The following is a 20,858-nucleotide window of genomic DNA, read 5'->3' as shown; positions in this document are numbered from 1 at the left end:
TATAAACTAAAAATTTTATTATGACAAAACTGACAAAGAGGCAATGTAGAGTGCGTTGAGGTGGTAAAGTGTTGGGAGATCTTGAAAGATTTTTATAATGGAAGTGAAGGATAAGTTAGATAATGAAGATGGGCGTATTATGCTTCCATGGGTAGCCTATTTGACATCATGGCTGGAATAGAGAGAGGTCAGAGAAAATAAATATGACGAATAAAAAAAAATCGTGCGAGTAAGATGGACTGGCTCATGTTTGCAAATGATTCAGTGCTGAATGAGAAACTATGAATAGACCCCTTGGAAAAACCGTTATTAAAACAGTTTGAACCATCTTTGGAAAAAGAGAGCAGGACAGATGGACGTTACAAGGGTAAATGGATAGCAAGAAGATGGAGCGATGAATGTTACTATGGATGATAGAAGAATGGAAGCATCTGATTCGAATATAATCATTTAGAGGCAAATACGACGAAAGACAGTAGGAACAAGAAGAGTCACAAAAGGGTGAATCTAGGGAGGTACCAGTGTATGATAGCGTGTGTGCAAAAGACTAGAAAAAGACTTGGCATCTAACATTGTCCATGGAAGCCACGTGAACGCATACAGGGACTGTTGATCAATCTCACCTTTTTTGAAAATGAAGTTTGGATGATGAATGTGAATGAGAGGAAAAACGTTGGAGTTAGTGAGAAGAACTGTTTATGTAGACTATGAGGCATAAGAAAAGAAATGGTGAAAAATGTGCGGATACGTAAATGTGGAAAAATGTTTAGCGTATGTGATGACCCTTCTGTGCTGGTTTATAGAACAGTTCATGTTGTGGCAGTAAGCTGCACAGAGAACGTATCCAGAATTCAGCAAATTAAGCATGAATGGTGCAGTGATCACTGAATGGTGCTGTGATCACCGAGTTTTTTTTTTCTTTCTTTTTCCTGAAGCTATTGGATGTTAAGGGAAAAGGCAAATTTACGCAACAATGGATCTGGTCTGCGGGTGGTCCAGGGACCGCCATACGCTTTCAACACATAAGCACAAAGATAATTAACGGCGAAAGGCCGTGGAACAAGCAATCTCATCCCAGTGTTTTAAGCTCGTTTAATGGAGGTGACGTCGTCTGCAGCTACCTATCTCAGGGGCTTGGCTTGTAAGATGTTTTACGTTGCATGGAACCAGTGGTTATTCAACAACGGGACAAACGGATTTACGTGACTTTCGAACTACGTCGAGAGTGAATTTCCATCACCAGAAATACACATTTCTCACTCCTCAGTGGATTGTCCGAGAATCGAACTCGCGGCACCGAGATGGCACGCCAACATCATACCGACCACGCCACTGAGGCGCTTCCTTCCTCAGGAGATGCACAGCTCACAAAAACGTGAGTATAAATAAAATAAAACACATACATTTTTCATGCCACAATATATACAAATCTATTCCACATAATGGACCAGAAACCACTATTGAATGAACGTGCTATACACAGTTCAAACACCATTGAGAGTGGATAAACACGAACGCAGAAAAAATGCATGCAGTAAATAGTAGCTCACTATACAAGCCGTAACGAGAGATGGTCAGCCGATGTGAAAAATCCATGAAAGTTTTATTGCGACGATTCGAAATTCGAAACAAAAATAACATTTGTTGCAAAAAAAAATTATACCTATTATAAAAAACGTAATGTAAAAAAAATATACTAGTTTAGGCCAGTAATAACTAAAATAACTTTAAAGTTCTTCCGAAAGATTTTAGACATTTTAAACTTTTTTTTTGCCTCTATTTTGAATAATGAACACCTGTCAAGTAAGGCGAACATAAATTCTCACTAAAAACCATAATATATATGACTTCCACAGGATATATACAGAAGGATGTTCACTATCTTTTATAGAAGTCTGGGAAAAGATACGGATTAACAATTAACAAGCAATACAATCTTGTTCAACTGAAGGACGAATAACATCATAGCTGTCTCATAGACTCTCTAGGTGAAAGGATGTTTGTTTGTATGGTGTTTTTACGTTGCATGGAACCAGTGGTTATTCAGCAACGGGACCAACGGCTTTACGTGACTTCCGAACCACGTTGCGAGTGAACTTCTATCACCAGAAATACACATCTCTCACTCCTCAATGGAATGGCCGAGAATCGAACCCGCGACCACCAAGGTGGGACGCTAATACCATACCAACCACGCCGCTGAGGCGCTAAGGTGCTCACCTGAAAGAAAGTGCGTCAGTTGTGCAAAAGAAATGGCAGAAGTTCGCGTTTGTCAAGTATTTTCATTCGCACACCTTGACAATAATAATAATAATAATAATAATAATAATAATAATAATAAAAAGACAAGTTACACCAATAACTATCTAAAAGACCATTCCTATGAAGAAAAAAATTGAAATCGCGTTAAGAACGCCAACAAGAGTAAACAAGACCGGAATGTGACATTTATCGACGCATAAGAGTCCCAATAAAATAATGATATAAATATTAAACGTACAAAGCAAGATTTCCAACAGTTATGAATGAAAGATACAGGAGGAAAAGTGAGAGAGAGAGAGAGAGAGAGAGACAGAGAGATCAAGTCACACAACAGCATGAATTATTAAACGACAGGCGCATAATCATAGGTAGACTACACACAATATAAATACGCACAGAAAAACGAACGAACCGATGACGTCACGCTGTCATAAACAATTCAAGAAAACAAACATAGACCAAGCCGGCACTATTGCTGCAACATGGCGAGGTTACAAACCCAACGGAAAGGGAAACTCGGTCGTATTTGATCTTGGAAATGGAAGACAGGAGATTAAATGACGCTTGGAAACGAAAAGGAGAAAAGGGAAAGTGGATCATTCTAGCCTGAAGAGTAGGGAGAGCATAATTATTGAAGAAGAGATGGGGGACAGGTGCTTTTACGATATCCAATTAACACAGACATCGGTTAAGGATCGGTGCTAATAACCTGTTCCCATCTGGATGCTGGCAATACGTTGCTTCGATCTTACGGTAATGCAAGAGCCGCAGTAGTACAGGGAATTATGTACTTTGCAAAATGAACGGAAAAAGGAACAGAGACAAACATTGTCAAGCTTCCTATTCCTTTTTTTAAAGACACCACAAAATAACACCATTTCTATGTTAAATAATTGTTAAAGTTTCCTTTACAATTTAATGCAATTATACAGTGCAGCATAGTTGGGTTGTGGTACTGTTACTTCTCATCAAAACAGGAGGTGATATAACCGTAAAATTGAATTAAAGATTTCTTAGTCAAACAAGTATCAGTAAAATTTTTACCACCAAAATGCGTACTAGTGAATATATTCACCACTGAAATATGCAGGTATGAAATTATTCAGTGCTTAAATACGGTCTAGATATAAACGACAAAAAGAAGTCACTACAATATCTATATATGAACATACTAGATAATGTGTGTGTGCATATAAATAAATATATATATATATATATATATATATATATATATATAATATATATATATATACATATATATACATATCATACTATATATATATATATATATATATATATATATATATATATATATATATATATATATATATGAGCGTGCGTATATATGTATAACCATTGCGTGCGTATGTATGTATAACCATTGGAGGTTACACAAAAGACATTACCCAATAATATATGGGCAGTTAAAAAAAATCAGCATCAAACTTATATATTCGCTATGTAATGTGTTTCCAATGAAAATGTTCACTAATAAAGTATAGTAAAAAAATTTATTGGAAAATAGATCTGCCAGCCAAACACATAGAAGTAAATAAATATAAAAGAAATCTATCCAGTAATAAACTGTCCCACTTAAACATAGATAATATAACGACCAATCAAACCAAAACAAGTACCATTTATTAACATTACATACAGCACTGGTACGATATTTTTGGATGGAAGCGTGCACTATCAATCTAACATTTTCTGTCAAAAGGTACTTTGCAAAATTAATGGAAAATTCAAACGGCCAATGTTCTAGTCACAAGTTTGCGTAGCAAATTACAGCAGCAATGACCATTTCACTGAAAAATATATATATAATATATATATATATATATATATATATATATATATATATCAGAACGATTTCCCATCAAAATCGTTATGTATAAGGAACATTTTCCATTCAAGGAAAGTATTAATATTGCCCTTCATGGAAGGCACGAGATAATTCCCATTAATACGGATACAGATCACATTTCCTATCAATGCAGATTTTATTATAATATATACATTATGCAGATAGGTACCAGGGAAAGTCCCCATTAAAATGGAGAGTAGTAATGCTTCCCATGAACATATTATGTTGTGAAATTACTTTCAATCGGCCAGATACACATTCGAATGGACATTTCTCAAAAAATAAATATATAAATAAATAAATACATAATAAATAGATAAATGGACAAAATTTAACGTTGAAAATGCTTCAGATATGTGCAAGCCAGTCACTTCGAGTAATAATAAATGATTAGCCTGAGATTTCCCTTCAATTAAAATTTCATATGAACATGAACACATAGGCTACACGGAAAAATTTAATTATTCACGAAAATATAAATAGTCTTTTATAAACCTCAATTGCGAATACTGTGTACGTGACACACTACATACATATATATATATATATATATATATATATATATATATATATATATATATATTTGTGTGTGTGTGTGCGTATGTGTATATATAAAGTATATAAATGCGTACATGAATGAGAGGACGCAAAAAAATTTTGTATTCATGTCTGTATAGTACATAGATAACAATACATTTAAACTTATCACTAAACTTAATTGTTATAAACCTTTACCTCACTGACTACAAAGACTGTCCGATGATTCGGCATTCCTTGGAAAGTTCGTGATGCCATACAAGCCTTTCGAGGTGCAACTCGAGCTCGCACTTACCTCAAGTGTGGCCTTCCACGATCTTCACCCGAGGTACGCCTTGAACACCGTCTTCCTTCTGAATAAAAGAATTGTGTGGACAGCGAGGAGCGAGTCGCGTCGTCAGCAGGAAGTTGTAAATTTCGGAACACGATTCAGAAAAAAAAATTAAATATTCCTTTTCTTTTTTTTTTTATTTTCCTGCGGGATGCTTTATGAAATGCTTGCAATCATCATCGCTCAACTCCAGATGCACTCACACGTCACTTGCAATAAGGATGATGAGAGATCTACTTTCTTTTCTTTCAACTAGGATTATTCATTGAGAAGCCGAGCGAGTAGTACTACACCACTTCCTTATTTTCACATATAAATGTATGACCACCTATCTATCGAAACTCAAAAAAACTTCTTCCACGAAGGATCTACTATAACTTCTCAAGAGAAATCCTTTTACTTTTCTTTTTTTCCTTTCCCGACTTGCACAGGGAAACTGGCTGAGATATGTGTGTGTGCGTGTGTGTGTGTGTGTACACAGGACGCACGGTCACGCGACAACACCGTTCGGCAACGATGCTCTTCAACTACTAAGTGGCCGAGTCGGTCTGGCACCGGTTGCCGGTTAGGGGCCACTGCCACACACCAGCGGCCCTCCCTCCCTCCAAGAGGTGCTAAAACTATGCACTCGCTCGCGCGAGGGGGAACTGCCTCGCCTCTCGGCGTTGGCAGACCGTCCGCCATATGCAAAGCGGGTAATGCCCTCGATTCTTTCGAAACGAGGAGCTATTCTCTATTGCTAAAGAGATCCCAAATAAACAGTCGCAATTTCAGCGTGTCACGGCGATGTCAAAAAGTGAGTTTTAATCTCGTAAACAACCCAGTCTCGCAGATACTGAATTTCTCCCTCCGAAGGCGATCGATTTGCACATCTCTCACGGCAGCGCTGACGGGGATGATCCATTCAAAAACCTAAACGTGAAACGGTTGAATGCGCAAACTCTTGCCCAGGGAAGATAAAGAGCCGACACCGAATACCACACAATCGAGAAAAACTACTTTTAAATGTCCGATAAGCACTCGAGACAAGCGCTAAAATGCAGCCGCGCGCTTGCAGCCTCCCCCCCTTTCATCTTGCGCCCGACAGCCCGGTCTCACCTGCTGTCGGGTCAATGATGATTTAGCGAGAGCTGCTCACCTGGCCGAAGGGAGAACAGCGGAAAACGTATCACGTCAGCATCCCTTATCTCATCGCGTCCTTCGACTGTAACGGCTTTGTCGGTGACATTGCACACCAGATGAAAAACGACGTCATTCTCCAAACTATACGAATTTCACACATACAAAACGATACACCTCAATTGGCGTAACTTCCAATGAAAAGCTTTTTTGACGCAGCAGCAAGCAAGCAGAATATTCGAACGGCAAGTCACTATATAGTTATTCAATCTTTTATTCCGCTGCTGATAAAGGATTTTATTTCATACACGTTCAATTGAAATGCCAGTATATTCGCGGACGCTGTACAAAAATATAATTAATTGTATCTTAGTTTAACCAGACCACTGAGATGATTAACAGCTCTCCTAGGGCTGGTCCGAAGGACTAGATATATTTTTACGCGGCTAGGAACCAATTGGTTACTTAGCAACAGGACCTACAGCTTATTGTGGGATTCAAACCACATCGAGAAATGAGTTCCTATCACCAGAAATAAATTCCTCTGATTCCTTGCTGGCAGAGCGGAGAATCGAACCCGGACCCTGAGATCGGTAGTCGAGCACGTAACCGACTCGTCCAACGAGGACCTTACGCTGTACAAAAGTTACTATGAAACCGGTGACGCAAAACCGCATGTGCAAAATTGTTGCATGCTTATGAAACTGCAATCGTAGGTTTAATGAAAGGAGAGAGAGACTAATCATGTTTATTCGACGGATTCGATCCCTACCACACGCTGGATATATTTGTTTGCAAGGTGTTTTTACGTCGCATGAAACCAGTGGTTATTCAGCAACGGGACCAACGGCCTTACGTGACTTCCGAACCACGTCGAGAGTGAACTTCTATCACCGGAAATTTACATCTCTCACTCCTCAACGGAATGCTCGAGAATCGAACTCGCGGTCACCGAGGTGGCACGCCAACACCATACCAACCACGCCACTGAGGCGCACACGCTGGATATAATCAAGGCCAATATTTGCAGGTCCTGATACTATGTAACAAAGCGTATCTGCAGGATTGCGCGACCGTGTGCTTCTATTGAAACTATTGTAGGCTATTTGATCAAAACAGGCTCTGGAACCACTACCAAATGGCAATTCATGGATTAATCGAATTGAATATACAATTTAGGCCAAAGGCCAAGCACTGGGACCTATTAGATCACTCAACGCCGAAACGGAAATTGACAGTAAAAGTTTGAAAGATGTAACAGGAGGAAAACCTCGCCGCTGCACTATGAATCAACTGTTAGGAGAGGGTGGAAAGTAAGATGGAATGAAGAGGAAAATGAAAGGAGGTACAGATAAAGGAATGAGATTGCAACTATTTGTACTGTCTTGTTTAATATCTATAATAATCTGTCACCGTTACGGACTTGTTTCAAGTTATGTCGTGAGCGCTTACAGTTTACTATACACGTGGCCTTTACGGTGTCTATAATATACTTTCAGCATGTTAGTACTGCAAACTGTGCTAAGAAAAACACTACTCATTCACCAGCACTGATTTTGACCATAAGTTACCACATGAGTTTTCCCTTATACACAGGCGCTAAGAGTTGTAAACAAATGCTTTACACCTGAAAATGAAAAAGGTCCCCGGCTGTGTATAAACCATGTAAAAAAAAGGGTGGCAAAGCGCAGGGAATAAGTAAAATCAACTTAAATTATCGCATTCCTAATTCATCAGTGCCGGAAAACACAATTGTAAGAAAAAATTGAAAAGCCATTAGATAAGCAAGATTATATATTTTTTATTCGGTATTCACAAGATGAATATTGCAGCACATGATGTACTGCTTTCCTCTGGCGTCATGTACATATTCCGCTTAAAAATTCACGAACATACACGAACGTACGTGTAAGTCTCGACGCGTTCTTGAATTCAAAATTAAAACGGACGCAAATCATTCAAGAGTCCTTTCTTCTATCTCCCATCATCATTATACGCTTCACCTCCACCACCACCATCGGGGGGATGCCGGGGAGGGTGCAGGGGTTGGGGGAAGTCCATTCACCAGGAGGAGGAACCGAATGAGCAAATCTCCGAAAAGCAAAGCTTCATTAATACTTTATGTGCACTGATTATCTCCCGACGAATCCTCCGGTCTATAGAGCAGGTCTCCAAACACGTAGGGAACAAACAAAAGGGAGATGGGAGAAAGAAAGAGGAAAGATGGGAAGAAGAGGAGGGAGACGACGCAAAGACGGAGGAAGAAAATCAACAAAGAGGGGGAAGGGAAAAACAGACATTTGCTTAAATAGACAGTTGTTAGTCTTATAAAACTCAGTAGATTATTCTGGACGGATGACATGTTCATTGTAAAACGCACATTATATGTAAATGTGTGGGTGCACAACACTGGTATAATGTTTAAAATGTTTAGAGAAACGTTTATGTTCAACTGGTCGATGACGTTGACAGACAGACAGACAGAAATCATATGCATATTAATATATGTATGTATGTGTCTGTTGAAGGAGGATGTATCGCAGGTGGTCCTTAAAATACATTTATTGGTGACGTTTCAAAGCGCAAAAACTATTTTCAAGATATAAAGACAAAAAAAAAAAATAAAATTAGCATTAAAGGCACTAAAATACAAATATAAGTCATAATACAGTATACATAACAAAATTAAAACTAGCTATAGCGTGAACCACCCGCCAAGAGAGAAAGGAAGGAGGAAAAACTCGAAGCAGTTGCACTGTGAATCAATTGTTGGGGGGGGGGGGGGGGGAGTAAGACGGAATAAAGGGATATGAAAGGAGGTACAGTAAAGAATGAAAGGGGTTGCAGCGACGGGGCCGAAGGCACGCTGCAAAAAACCTTAAGTGATGCCTACAGTGCACCGCAATTGGTGCACTGATGGCACTAACCCGCTATGGGAAAAATCACCCTTAGGGAAGAACTACGCTAGGTGAAATTGTAAGAGCTTCCCCACGCACCGTCTCTCTCTCTCTCTCTCTCTCTCTCTCTCTCTCTCTCTCTCCTTCCTCTGCCTCGTATTTATCAATAATAGCTTCTTAGTCTCTCGCTTTCTCTTAACAAATGCAAAATTACAAAATAGCTTAATACTTCATTCCAGGGATCAGACATACAAAGGCAGGAAAGCTGTGAAAGGTGAATGGCCCCAAGCCATAAAGCCCCTATATGGCGTCATGACCTGTGTGAAGAATTACTCCTTTCACCAGAACAATATTGCTCTATAATCTACTCTACGGCGACCAGAAATACAAGTAGTACTATAACTACATTCGGTGACTTCGCTTCTTCTATGGGTCTCAAGTTTAATGAGGGTAATGTTGCTTACACCATCAACAGCATCAACACGGAGTAATGGGCTTTCCTGCCAACTTCAAATAGTCCACTTTCAAAACGTGATTCTAAACTCTCTTTTTGGATATCATCCCACCCGTTCTTTCACTCCACTTTATAGCCTTTCCTCCATCAGACCAGGGCTACATTTCGGATATTAGGATCCGAGTTGCGTTAACCTTCAAACAAAAGAATGTGGCACTGCAACAATAGTGCGAGCGATGATTTCTGGTGAAAGTAAGAACATTAAAGAATCGTTCTGAAACCGTAGACATGCACCAAGGATGAGAAATTCAACTCCCCCCAACCACACCGCGGCCCCACACAAAAGGTTAATCCTCTTAAAAAAAGTCACATACATATCTCTCATAATTTCTAATCACTTGCTGCCAGTCTCGAAGTCCAATTTCGGCGAAATATTCCAAAGCTTCTACACAAATTCTTGCGCAATTCTGCTAACCAAGAGACAAATAAATGGGCAATAAAAGAACTAACCTAACTTATTGAACAACCTCGTAACCTATAGTACAAATTCGTAGGCCGATGTAAACCTGGCGTAGGCCTAATATACTACGATAAATATACCACTACACTGTAAAGCAGAGAATGGAAAAAATGACTTCTGATTAACAGGTGAGGTGCAAACCTACATATTATGCATCAGGTGGTACCAGCATCCCACAAGTCAAAAGGACGGACTACATTTTCGACCTTATAACGATATTCCACCAGATGTAATGTACAGTGCAGCGTCCGGAATGAATTATCGAACTGTTCTTAGGCAGAATTTGTGTTGTCTTTTATTTTATTATTCTAATTTTTTAATGGGTTATGATTTTTTACTTCATCATTATTTTTCTCTCTCGTAAGAAAATGTTCACAAGGAAACTATTTATAACAAGAGATTACTTTAGCCTAACAAAAGTTATTTACACAGAGAATTAACCTAATTAAGTTATTTCATGACAAAATAATTACTTTACAAAAACTCTGTGTAAGTACTGGAAATTTGATCTCCATGTTTAATTAAAATCTGTACTGCTTTCACTGCCAATTTCCCAAGTGTACAAAATAATTATATTTAAACCATTCAACACATTATGATTTAAAAAACGATTTATGGTAAGCACCAAAAAGGAAGTTTCTAAGAAAATACATGTAACCTCACGTTCCCAATGCACTATGCAACGTGTGATGAACTAAATCTGTTGTCAGTTTTAACAACCAGTGCTATCAGTTAACTTAAAAATGAAAATTATCAGTTAACCTCCAATTCATAGATTAAAGAGTACACAACAGGTTATATGAGAATGAATACAACTTGTGTGTGTGTGTGTGTGTGTGTGTATATATATATATATATTATATATATATATATATATATATATATATATATATGTGTGTGTGTGTGTGTGTGTGTGTGTATATATAAATAGTATATATATATATATATATATATATATATATATATATATATATATATATATATATATATAATATACATACTATATACATAAATATGCACCCACAAACTGTATTTATATATAGATACATACTGTATATATTACATACACTATATGCATGCATATATACATTATATAAACCATTTTCCAATATCATGAACGATTTACTTGTTGACAATTATTTATTAACAGCAAAGATGATTAACTCCAGTCTAAAGGCTATCACATATTTGAAAAAAAAATTATTTCCAGTAAATCATCAACTCCTTAACAACTTTAAAATCAGCATTACAGACCCCAGTCTTTATACAAACTTTAATCCCAGCTAAGTTGAAAAGCTAACTCAAATTTGTATCTCAAGTTCAAGGTAAACTCAATAGATTAATTCATATTAACAATACATGTGGTGAAAACTCAATGCATAGGAGGCCTAAAGCTTAATTCATAACCATATTGACGGGTTGGCTAATACTCTATTCACAGAAATCAGCATGAGTTCCATATAATGTACAAACTAGCTCATCTCCTATGTTACCATGAATGTTAGCTTGTATCTCGGCTGAAATTCAACTGCTCCCAGAAAAAAATGTTGACTCAATTTTAGTTATGTAACTAAAATCATATTCCAGCTTAATGGTCAAACAAATTAAATGATTAATTGATGTCTCAGGTTATAAGCTAATTTTTTTTCCAACCAGAGGAGCAACTCTAATTCCAGCAAATAATTTAAACACATTAAGAGTTAGTAGCTCTCATCATATTCACACTTGAAGATTATCTAAAACTAAAATTCCATCAGGACATCTAAACCACACTTCATTTTTTAAGGTTCATGTGTTAGTCAAATCATTACCAAAATACTGTATTATCTTGAATCATACTCCACCTAAAAGGTTGATAAAAAAAAATTAGTCTAAAAGTTAATATCAATTTTAGCTTATAATCATTCATAACAGAGTTCACTGGGTAACATTATCTTCAAATGCAAAAATTAACTCAAACTGAAACAAAATGAATATCTGAAATCAAACTGGTTTGGTGTGTCGCAACAACACAGATCTTAGGGAGTTTCAATTTTTCATTTACTTTATATATATATATATATATATATAATATATATATATATATATATATATATATATATATATATATATATATATATACACATTTATGTGTGTGTGTGTGTGTATGTTTGTATATATATATATATATATATATATATATATATATATATATATATATATATATATAATATATATAATATATATACATTTTTTTTTTTAGCAAAATCAAAACTTCCTTTCAGGTTAATGAGCAAAAGCCATGCTTTTAGTAACCCAAAGCAATCCAAAGAAGAGACTGCACCAGTTACTTTCAAACATAGCTTCCATTTACACTTACATAACAACCCTCATCCACTGGCCCAAGGAAGTTAGGTTAGGTTATGGAAGGTAAGGTTAGGTAGTATGCATCTCCTTATCTCACTAGTATCCTTATTCCCCTCCCAAAAACCACTTTCCCACTGTAATCCCCCTTAAAGCTAAGAGGTGGGGGAAGGGCTCTGATAAGCTAAGAGGGCGAGATGTTAGGCCTATCCACTGAAATAATAGTTTGCCCATAAAAAAAAAATTAAACTAATATTTGGTAATTCAATGGTGAAAAACCTGAGGTCAATTTTTTTAAAAATGGAACACTCTTATTCATTTTCACCCTGTTAAGTTCTGTACCATCAAATTATCTGCTTAGCTATCAGGTAGGCTTAATGTCAAAACTGACTTTAATGTGTTAGCGTATGTTCTTCATACAATGGAACAATAGCCAACTGATTTGCCTTTCTTTTCTGTGAAAAACCATTACAATCTGCCAAAGCTGACGCACAATAATCTCAACTGGCACCAGGGTTGCCGAGAAGTCCGCACATCGCCGAGAAACTAATTCCGCACCGGGAGGTGTAGTACGTGTTACCAAGCTATGTTATTTTGCTACACTAAATAGATGAAATAGTCACCCTGGTTATATTATACTTAATTTTTACCAGTATATGAGTTGGGTCTACTAATTAAACCTTTTTAGAGTTAGATTTTCCCCTTTCCGAAATTCAGTTGCTTCATATCTTTTGAAACATGACGTAACTTTAATGATAGTAAAATTTAGAATCGAACGAGATACGTGCACGGTGTTCAGTCTTGAAGATGATTGATTACATTCCATATATATATTTATATATATATATATATATATATATATATATATATATATATATATATATATGTGTGTGTGTGTGTGTGTGTGTGTGTGTGTGTGTGTGTGTGTGTGTTACTGTTTTTATAGTTGTTTATTGTTATATATGATTTGATTCGTAAATTAGGCTACAAAGTGAACGCTGGTAAGTAAATCTATTCATAAAGTTTTCAGCAAAAAGTAGGAAGTTAAAACAAACTGCACTGAAATGTATTTCTTTACTAAAAAAACGGTTGCTTTTCACTCGGTTCTTTGCGTTAGCCAACTCCATTCATCCTTCGATATCCATAGGTAGTTTGTTCTTTCCTTTCTTTTTTAAACCACATTTGTCACTTTATGTAATATGCAGTATGTTAAATCAGAACCTTTGCTGAAGTAATAATGATGATAAACAACCTAATATATAACATAGGTCTAGGCTTAAAAAACTATATTAAACATGTAGGTCTATGCCACCTTTTATTATCCTGATATTTTGTAATGAGATATTTCCCCAGGATGAAATGGACAGCAATATTATACATGTTTTATGGTACTTATGCAATCGCTAAGCCATCGAATGCCCTATTCAGGGCTATGAGTTTCAAGAAATTGGAAAAGAGCACATCATAAATGGTCCAATTTTCAGCAACAAACTACATTAATATAAAGAAAATACACGATCTTAATACACCACTTCCTGAGGCTAGTATACTGGTATCGAAACTTATTCGGTTATAATCAGTTGAATCACTTCAATTAATGCAATTGCCTAACACATTTGCACTTAGTTTTCTAAAAAAAAAAAAAAAAATACTCATTAAACATGACTAACTTTACAATAATGTAAGACAGTCTTCGCCCTAAGATTAATTTACAAATTAACCAAATTTTACTAACCTACATATATAATTACGAGGGCAGATTGAAGATTGCTGGACCTAAAGACTAGTGAGAATGGTTAGTTTTTTTAATAATATTAGTATTTTAAAGAAATACTAAATATGTGCAATGTGTTTAATGAAACAGTTATAATTTAAATTAGCTTTTATTAATGGAAAAAAAGTTTCAATAGCATAAATACAATATGCGGACCTATAGCTCCGCACGCGTGCGGAGTGCAGACCGCAGCTCTGCATTCAAAGACTCCCACTCGAATCTTCTCCGCACTTTTGGTCGTTTCTCCGCGTTTTGGCAACACTGACTGGCACTAATGCGTACGAAATATGGCTTAACAGCACCAGGCCCACCTTATCCGCCAAAAATATCATCATAAATGAGTTCCTTACAAAAGTAGAGACTAGACTCATGCCTGTGTGGCTGATAGGCTACTAAACCCACGTAACATTTAAATACGCTTACGCTGGCTTTTTAATGATTATAACCAATATTAGGATTTAAGGAAATACATATAGCTAATATACATAGCTTGACACCACGGAGAGTGAAGTGAAAGTCAACTTTTGCCAAGATACCAATGTGTAGCCTAGGCCTATTCCTATTCAAAGTGGATTAAGGCCGCCACTAACGACGTTATACGTGCTCAGCCATGCCTGCACAGTCGGTCTGTGACTGTGAAATTGAATGCAAACCTGTTACCTGATTAACTGAACGTTAAAGGGCTCAGTTTTGCCTGCACAGGCCGACTGCGCAGGCATAAATGCTTAGGTACCTACCTATAACTGAACGTTAGTGGCGGCTTTAACTAGCTAACCAAGGCCATACCAAAAGACGAGTTGGATTTCGTGGTAAGTATCTTGCATTGTATTTTAACTGGGTAAAGTAAAATAATGGGAAACTTACCAATAAGACGAATGGAGGTAGTATAGGCTACAACTGCGGTGTAGCATCCCCCACCCGGAGGTGCCATCGGAGACCCTGATGCCATTTCATTATTATTCTCAGACTTCCTCACCATTTCTTCAGAATACTGTGCACAACCTACTACTTCTGATGGTAATATACTACCACTGTCCTTTTTTTGGTGGTAATATCTTCCTTTTTAAGCGTACATTCACAAATAATTCAGTCTATAACTTTACGGAAATTATCACTAACACATAAGTCACACTGATTTTCGTGGGTGTTTCCAACTTTCCATTCTTTTATAAACAAACAAAGCCATAAATCTAATCAATTAATAGCTCTACAATTATCAAACGAGCCTAATATCTCGGTTTTAATATCTTTATAATTAATTATAACAGTAATTCACGTCTATAGGAATCATATGCTGTAAATGGGTATTTTTTACTTAGTCATGTCTATTCGATTTGCTTATCAAACTATACAAAACTGGCACAAATTTAGGCTAAGATTGTAAGAGCATTTTACGTAAAGACAATGAAAATGTTTCTAAATTATATATGATTATAAAGATCATTAGGAAGAAAGGACACAAGTATGGCAGATGTCATTATTACTCTTAATAAATCATACTGTGTTATTGCTTTAGTCTGTCTTACGATTATATACATATGATGTTTATAACGTGCATTTGATGGAATGCAAGTATTATCTCTCTTTTACTAATTCAGTCAAATGCTAGAACGGGCTCTTGCTCTACAGCAACTGAAACCTTTTTTAGTCTCAAATAAAGTACACACTATCTTAATAAATATATATATATATATATATATCTATATATATATATAATACTTATATAATGTTCAACTTTAATAACTTAGCCTCATTAAAGCACTATTCATGAAATGAACAATGTAATATTTCATTTATTATTAATACAGTATGTCATAATTTTGGTTAACACACACACACACACACACACACACACGCACACAAGACGTAGGTACTGTAACCATGCAGATAATAATTGCCCTATATGACCAAAGATAAAACTAATATTACGGGATGATCACGCATTATATTATCTAATCATTTTCTTTTATCTACCTGCACCTTTTCGGTAAATTTTACCAAAAGTTCATTGATGCTAACCTTATCACCCGAGAGAGAGAGAGAGAGAGAGAGAGAGAGAGAGAGAGAGAGAGAGAGAGAATTTCTTGAGGGTTAGGCTAGTAAAGAATTCCAAGAATAAGGATGAGCAAAATGAAAACAAAGGACTCCACTGAGAAGGATATGTGGGAACAGAGTCAATAAGATATATTAAGGCAAAGGATGAACAGGAAAGCAAGGCTTTAAAATAAGAAACAAGGAAGATGTCCTAAGATAGAACGAAGGACTCCACAGTGAGACCTCCAAGGGTGAGGGATTCCAAGAGAAGAAGGATTCTTAGAGCTAGGGATGATTGGAAATAAGAGGGGAAAATGTGCGTGAGCTAAAGGTAAGTCATGACGAGGCGTTTTTTTTCTTCTTCTTCTTCTTTTATTTTCCGCATGTCTTTGAAATTGAAATTTAAGCTGAATATAGAATTTAAGCCAACGGCCAAGCAATGTGACCTATGAGGTCATTCAGCGTTGGAAACGGAAATTGACAGTAAAGGATTCTAAAGGTGTAACAGGAGGAAAAACTCGCAGTTGTACTATGAATCAACTGTTAGGAGAGTGTGGAAAGCAAGATTGAAGAAAGAGAATATGAACGGAGGTATAGTAAAAGAAACGAAAGCAGTGGCATATGCTCTTTCTTCCACCTTAACAGTTGATTTATAGTGCAACTGCTTTGAGGTTTTACCCCTGTTACACTTTTCAGGCCTTTTACCGTCACTTTCCGTTTCAGAGCTGAATGACCTCATAGGCGCCGGTACTTGGCCTTTGCCCTAAATTCTGTATCTATTTCAATTCAAAATATTGGAGGCAATTGAGCCGTTAAGCAAAAAACAAACGAGAATGACGTTCTGGGAAGCAATAATATTGGTAAGCGATAATCTTCCATGACTATAAAAACAAAATACCGCCCGAAGTGAAAGTCATATACAAGAAGAAAGCAAATCTTAAAAAGAAGCCAAGACTCTCCTGTTTTGCAGGAGCTACGATACTGACGAGAAAGACACCAAAAGGCAATTATGAAATAATAAGCAGTAGCGCCTTATTTGAACACGCATACAAGGACACGCCAGAGAGGGAATCGTCCCTGCGGAGGGCTGTGCATAAAACCAAACAAAGTGAACAAAGTAACAGATATCATTTCATTGCAGAATGACGTCCTTCGCAGCTTTGAAAAGGGGCTTTTTTTTTTTTTTTTTTTTTTTTTTTTTTTTTTTTGAAGTTCGTGTAAAGAGGCATTTCAACGGAAATGAATATGGAATGAACGAAAGGGGACGGAAGGAAGGAGATTAGATAAAAAGGGAGATGGGGAAGAGTACGAGTAGATGGAAAACGAGGAGAGACAGAAGGCGAAGGAGGATGAGAAGATCGAAAGAAATGCAACGAAGAGAACGAAATAAGAACGCGCCATTAGGGAAGAGGAGAATAAATACAAATGGGGAACACGAGGAGAAGAAGAAGAAGAGGAGGAGGAGGAGGAGGAGGAGGAGGAGGAGGAGGAGGAGGAAGGAAGAAGAAGAAGAGGAGGAGGAGGAAGAAGAAAAAAAGAAGAGGAGGAGGAGAAGGTAGAGGAGAAAGAGACGGAGGAATACCGTCGACGAAGACCACGAAGGAAAACTGACTCGAAGTTGGAAACGCAGGTCGGGGGTGGTTGAGGAGGTGGGGCGGGGGGAGGGGGGGGGGGCGATTGGCCGAGGACAGGTCATTGTGGAGGCTGCACGCATGATGGCCTGCGTGTTAGCCATACATCGTTATTGATTGTCAGTACAGGTGAGAGACGCTCCTGCCGCTCAATCCAGCAACCCATTCAACCCAATCCACCTCGATATGCACGCCTTGCGGGAGAGAGAGAGAGAGAGAGGATTCTATCATCAGAACTTTTCGAAATAAAATCACGACTTTCTTTTCTGCAGAATGAGAATGGGGAAAAGAAGTGAGAGAGAGAGAGAGAGGATTCTCTCATCAGAACTTTTCGAAATAAAATCACGACTTTCTTTTCTACAGAATGAGAGTGGGGAAAGGAAGAGAGAGAGAGAGAGAGAGAGAGAGAGAGAGAGAGAGAGAGAGGATTATTTCTCTCATCAGAACTTTTCCTAAACAAAATAAAACAACGACTTTTCTTTTCTTCATGAATGAGAGTGGAAAGGAGGGAAGGAAAGAGAGAGAAGAGAAGAGAGAGAGAGAAGAGAGAGAGAGAGAGAGGGAGAGAAATTCCTCTCCTATCAACTTTTCGAATACAAATCACGACTTTCTTTTTCTACAGAATGAGAGTGGGGAAAGGAACAAGAGAGAGAGAAGAGAAGAGGAGAGAGAGGATTTCTACTCATCAGAAACTTTTTCTAAATAAAAGCACGACTTTCTTTTCTTCAGAATGAGAGTGGGGAAAGGAAGATAAGAGAGAGAGAGAGAGAAGAGAGCGAGAGAGGATAGAGAAGAAAGAGAGAGGATTGAGAGAGAGAGAGAGAAGAGGAGGCATCTCATCAGAACTTTTCGAAATAAAATCACGACTTTCTTTTCTACAGAATGAGAGTGGGGAAAGGAATAAAATATATATATATATATATATATATATATATATATATATATATATGATATATATATATACATATATATATATATACACACATATATATATATACAAATATATATATATATATATATATATATATATATATAGAGAGAGAGAGAGAGAGAGGAGAGAGAGAGAGAGAGAGGATTCTCTCACCAGAATTTTTCGAAAATAAAATCACAACTGGGGAAAGGAAGTGAGAGAGAGAGAGAGAGAGAGAGAGAGAGAGAGAGAGAGAGAGAGAGAGAGAGAGAATTTCTCTCATATCAGAGCTTCTCTATATAAAATCACTTTTTTTTCGACCGAATGAGGATGGAGAGAGAGAGGGGATTTCTCTCACCAGAACTTTTCTATATAAAATCACGACTTTATTTTCGACAGAATGAGAATGGGAAGGGAATACACACACACACAACACACACACACACACACACACACACACACATATATATATATAAATATATATATATATATATATATATATATATATATATATATATATATACATAGATATATATATATAATATATATATATATATATATACATATATATATATATAAAATATATATATATACATATATATATATATATATATATATATAGATAGAGAGAGAGAGAGAGAGAGAGAGAGAGAGAGAGAGAGGCTATCAAGTGACAGAAGCATCATCACCACAATATAAAGGAACACGACGGAACAAATACAAACACGCATACACGAACAGCATACATCAGCATTCCATTCAAGATTGTTTCATTAGACCGTCATGCCATAGCATACCATACACTATCTAGCTATTACTTTCCTTAGTGGAGACCCATAGCTATTACGCAGTGACGCATTCTACGCTAGAAAAATGACCTGCAACGCTGAAGATACACAGTCACCACAACTGACCTGTGACGTCATACGGAAAAGCTACAGTTATGACAACGTTAGGACTGCGTATTTAATGAATGTTTTGGCGCTCTAATGAAGTCTAAATGATCGTCGTACCCTCATGTAACGGTAAACAATAAAAAGGTCAATCACTCCGATAAAGCAACGGCATTTTATCTCCCGTTGCTATGCACAGCGTTGATGTACACTAACACCGAAGAGTAACAGTGAACCATATTTTTTTTTTTTTTTTTTTTTTTTGGGGGGGAACCCCTTCTTTAAGAGCATGAGATTGTGCATTTGAATATCATACATTTGAATAGTTGTACAACGGTATATAGTGTGAAATTCTGCTATTGCATTTGAATGCGACTCAGCTATGGAAAACTCGATTTTTGTGTTATACAACAGCATACAGTAAAATTACGTTCTTGATATATCAAGAACATATGTTCTTGATGCATACACACATAGCCTATATATAAATAAATAAATATATATGTATATATATATATATATATATATATATATATATATATATATATTTATTTATTTATTTAGAGGCTCAGTTAAATAAATAAAACATTGGTAAGCTACAACAGAAAATTTCTAACTTGGCGCATAAAACCTATCTCAATTTGAAAACTAATTGGACACCTTTTTTTTAGACCTGCAGATTTGAAAATTCTCTTGAGGTTGAAGGAACGAGAAGATATAATTATTTGTAAACCAGATAAAGGCCCAAAGGCAAAGTAGTTATTATGAATAAGAACGACTAGGTATGTACAAAAAATGGAAAATATTTTGTCTGACAGTACCAAGTTTATGTCCCATGGTGAACCTACTTTTTTTTAGAAATTTTTTAAAAGGAAGATAAAATTAATAGATTCTTGATGGAAATCAAAAATGAAAATATCATAAATGAAACAACCTATCAACAGCTTTTGTTACCGGTTCCTCGTTCAGCAAACTCTATGGACAACCGAAAATTCATAATAAACCTGATCTACCTTTAAGACCATTATGGCTGCTTACAACAATCCTGCTTTTTCCATCTCTAAATTTTTGGCTGGACTTCTCTCTGAATACAGCAATAGCGAGTTTTACTTTGAAAAATGGGCTTGATTTCAACAAATAATCACTAGACAAGATGGGGACTATTATATGGTCAGTTTTGATGTGGAATCTCTCTTCACAAACGTTCCACTTAATGAGACGATTAATATTATACTGAACAAGATTTTTATTAGTGATGACACAATCTTTCATGGTTTTAACCGAAC

At 36.6% G+C, this 20,858-nt stretch overlaps 2 protein-coding genes across 5 annotated transcripts in view; one reads left to right on the top strand and one right to left on the bottom strand.

Annotated features, from left to right (window-relative positions):
- LOC135212547 (high affinity cGMP-specific 3',5'-cyclic phosphodiesterase 9A-like) overlaps positions 1–15,178 on the bottom strand; it is a 640,308-nt gene extending 625,130 nt beyond the window's left edge. For 2 of the 4 annotated variants that reach the window (XM_064246080.1, XM_064246078.1), the window contains exon 1: positions 14,969–15,178. The gene's annotated coding sequence lies outside the window, so the exon portion shown is untranslated. Of the gene's footprint in view, positions 1–4,961; positions 5,870–14,968 lie in introns of those variants that run through there. The other 2 variants (XM_064246079.1, XM_064246077.1) reach the window with 2 other exon arrangements.
- LOC135212423 (uncharacterized protein C53C9.2-like) overlaps positions 1–17,783 on the top strand; it is a 30,070-nt gene extending 12,287 nt beyond the window's left edge. The window contains exons 2-3 of the mRNA XM_064245790.1: positions 9,359–9,500; positions 17,543–17,783. Coding sequence (XP_064101860.1) covers positions 9,359–9,500; positions 17,543–17,783 — 383 coding nt within the window. The remainder of the gene's footprint in view (positions 1–9,358; positions 9,501–17,542) is intronic.
- The last annotated feature ends 3,075 nt before the right edge of the window (positions 17,784–20,858 follow it).

This window comes from Macrobrachium nipponense, chromosome 41 (genome assembly GCF_015104395.2).
Source record: "Macrobrachium nipponense isolate FS-2020 chromosome 41, ASM1510439v2, whole genome shotgun sequence".
In the NCBI taxonomy this organism is placed as follows: Eukaryota; Metazoa; Arthropoda; class Malacostraca; order Decapoda; family Palaemonidae; genus Macrobrachium; species Macrobrachium nipponense.
The sequence above is the reverse complement of the archived record's forward strand: the minus strand, read 5'-3'. Positions and strand labels throughout refer to the sequence as shown.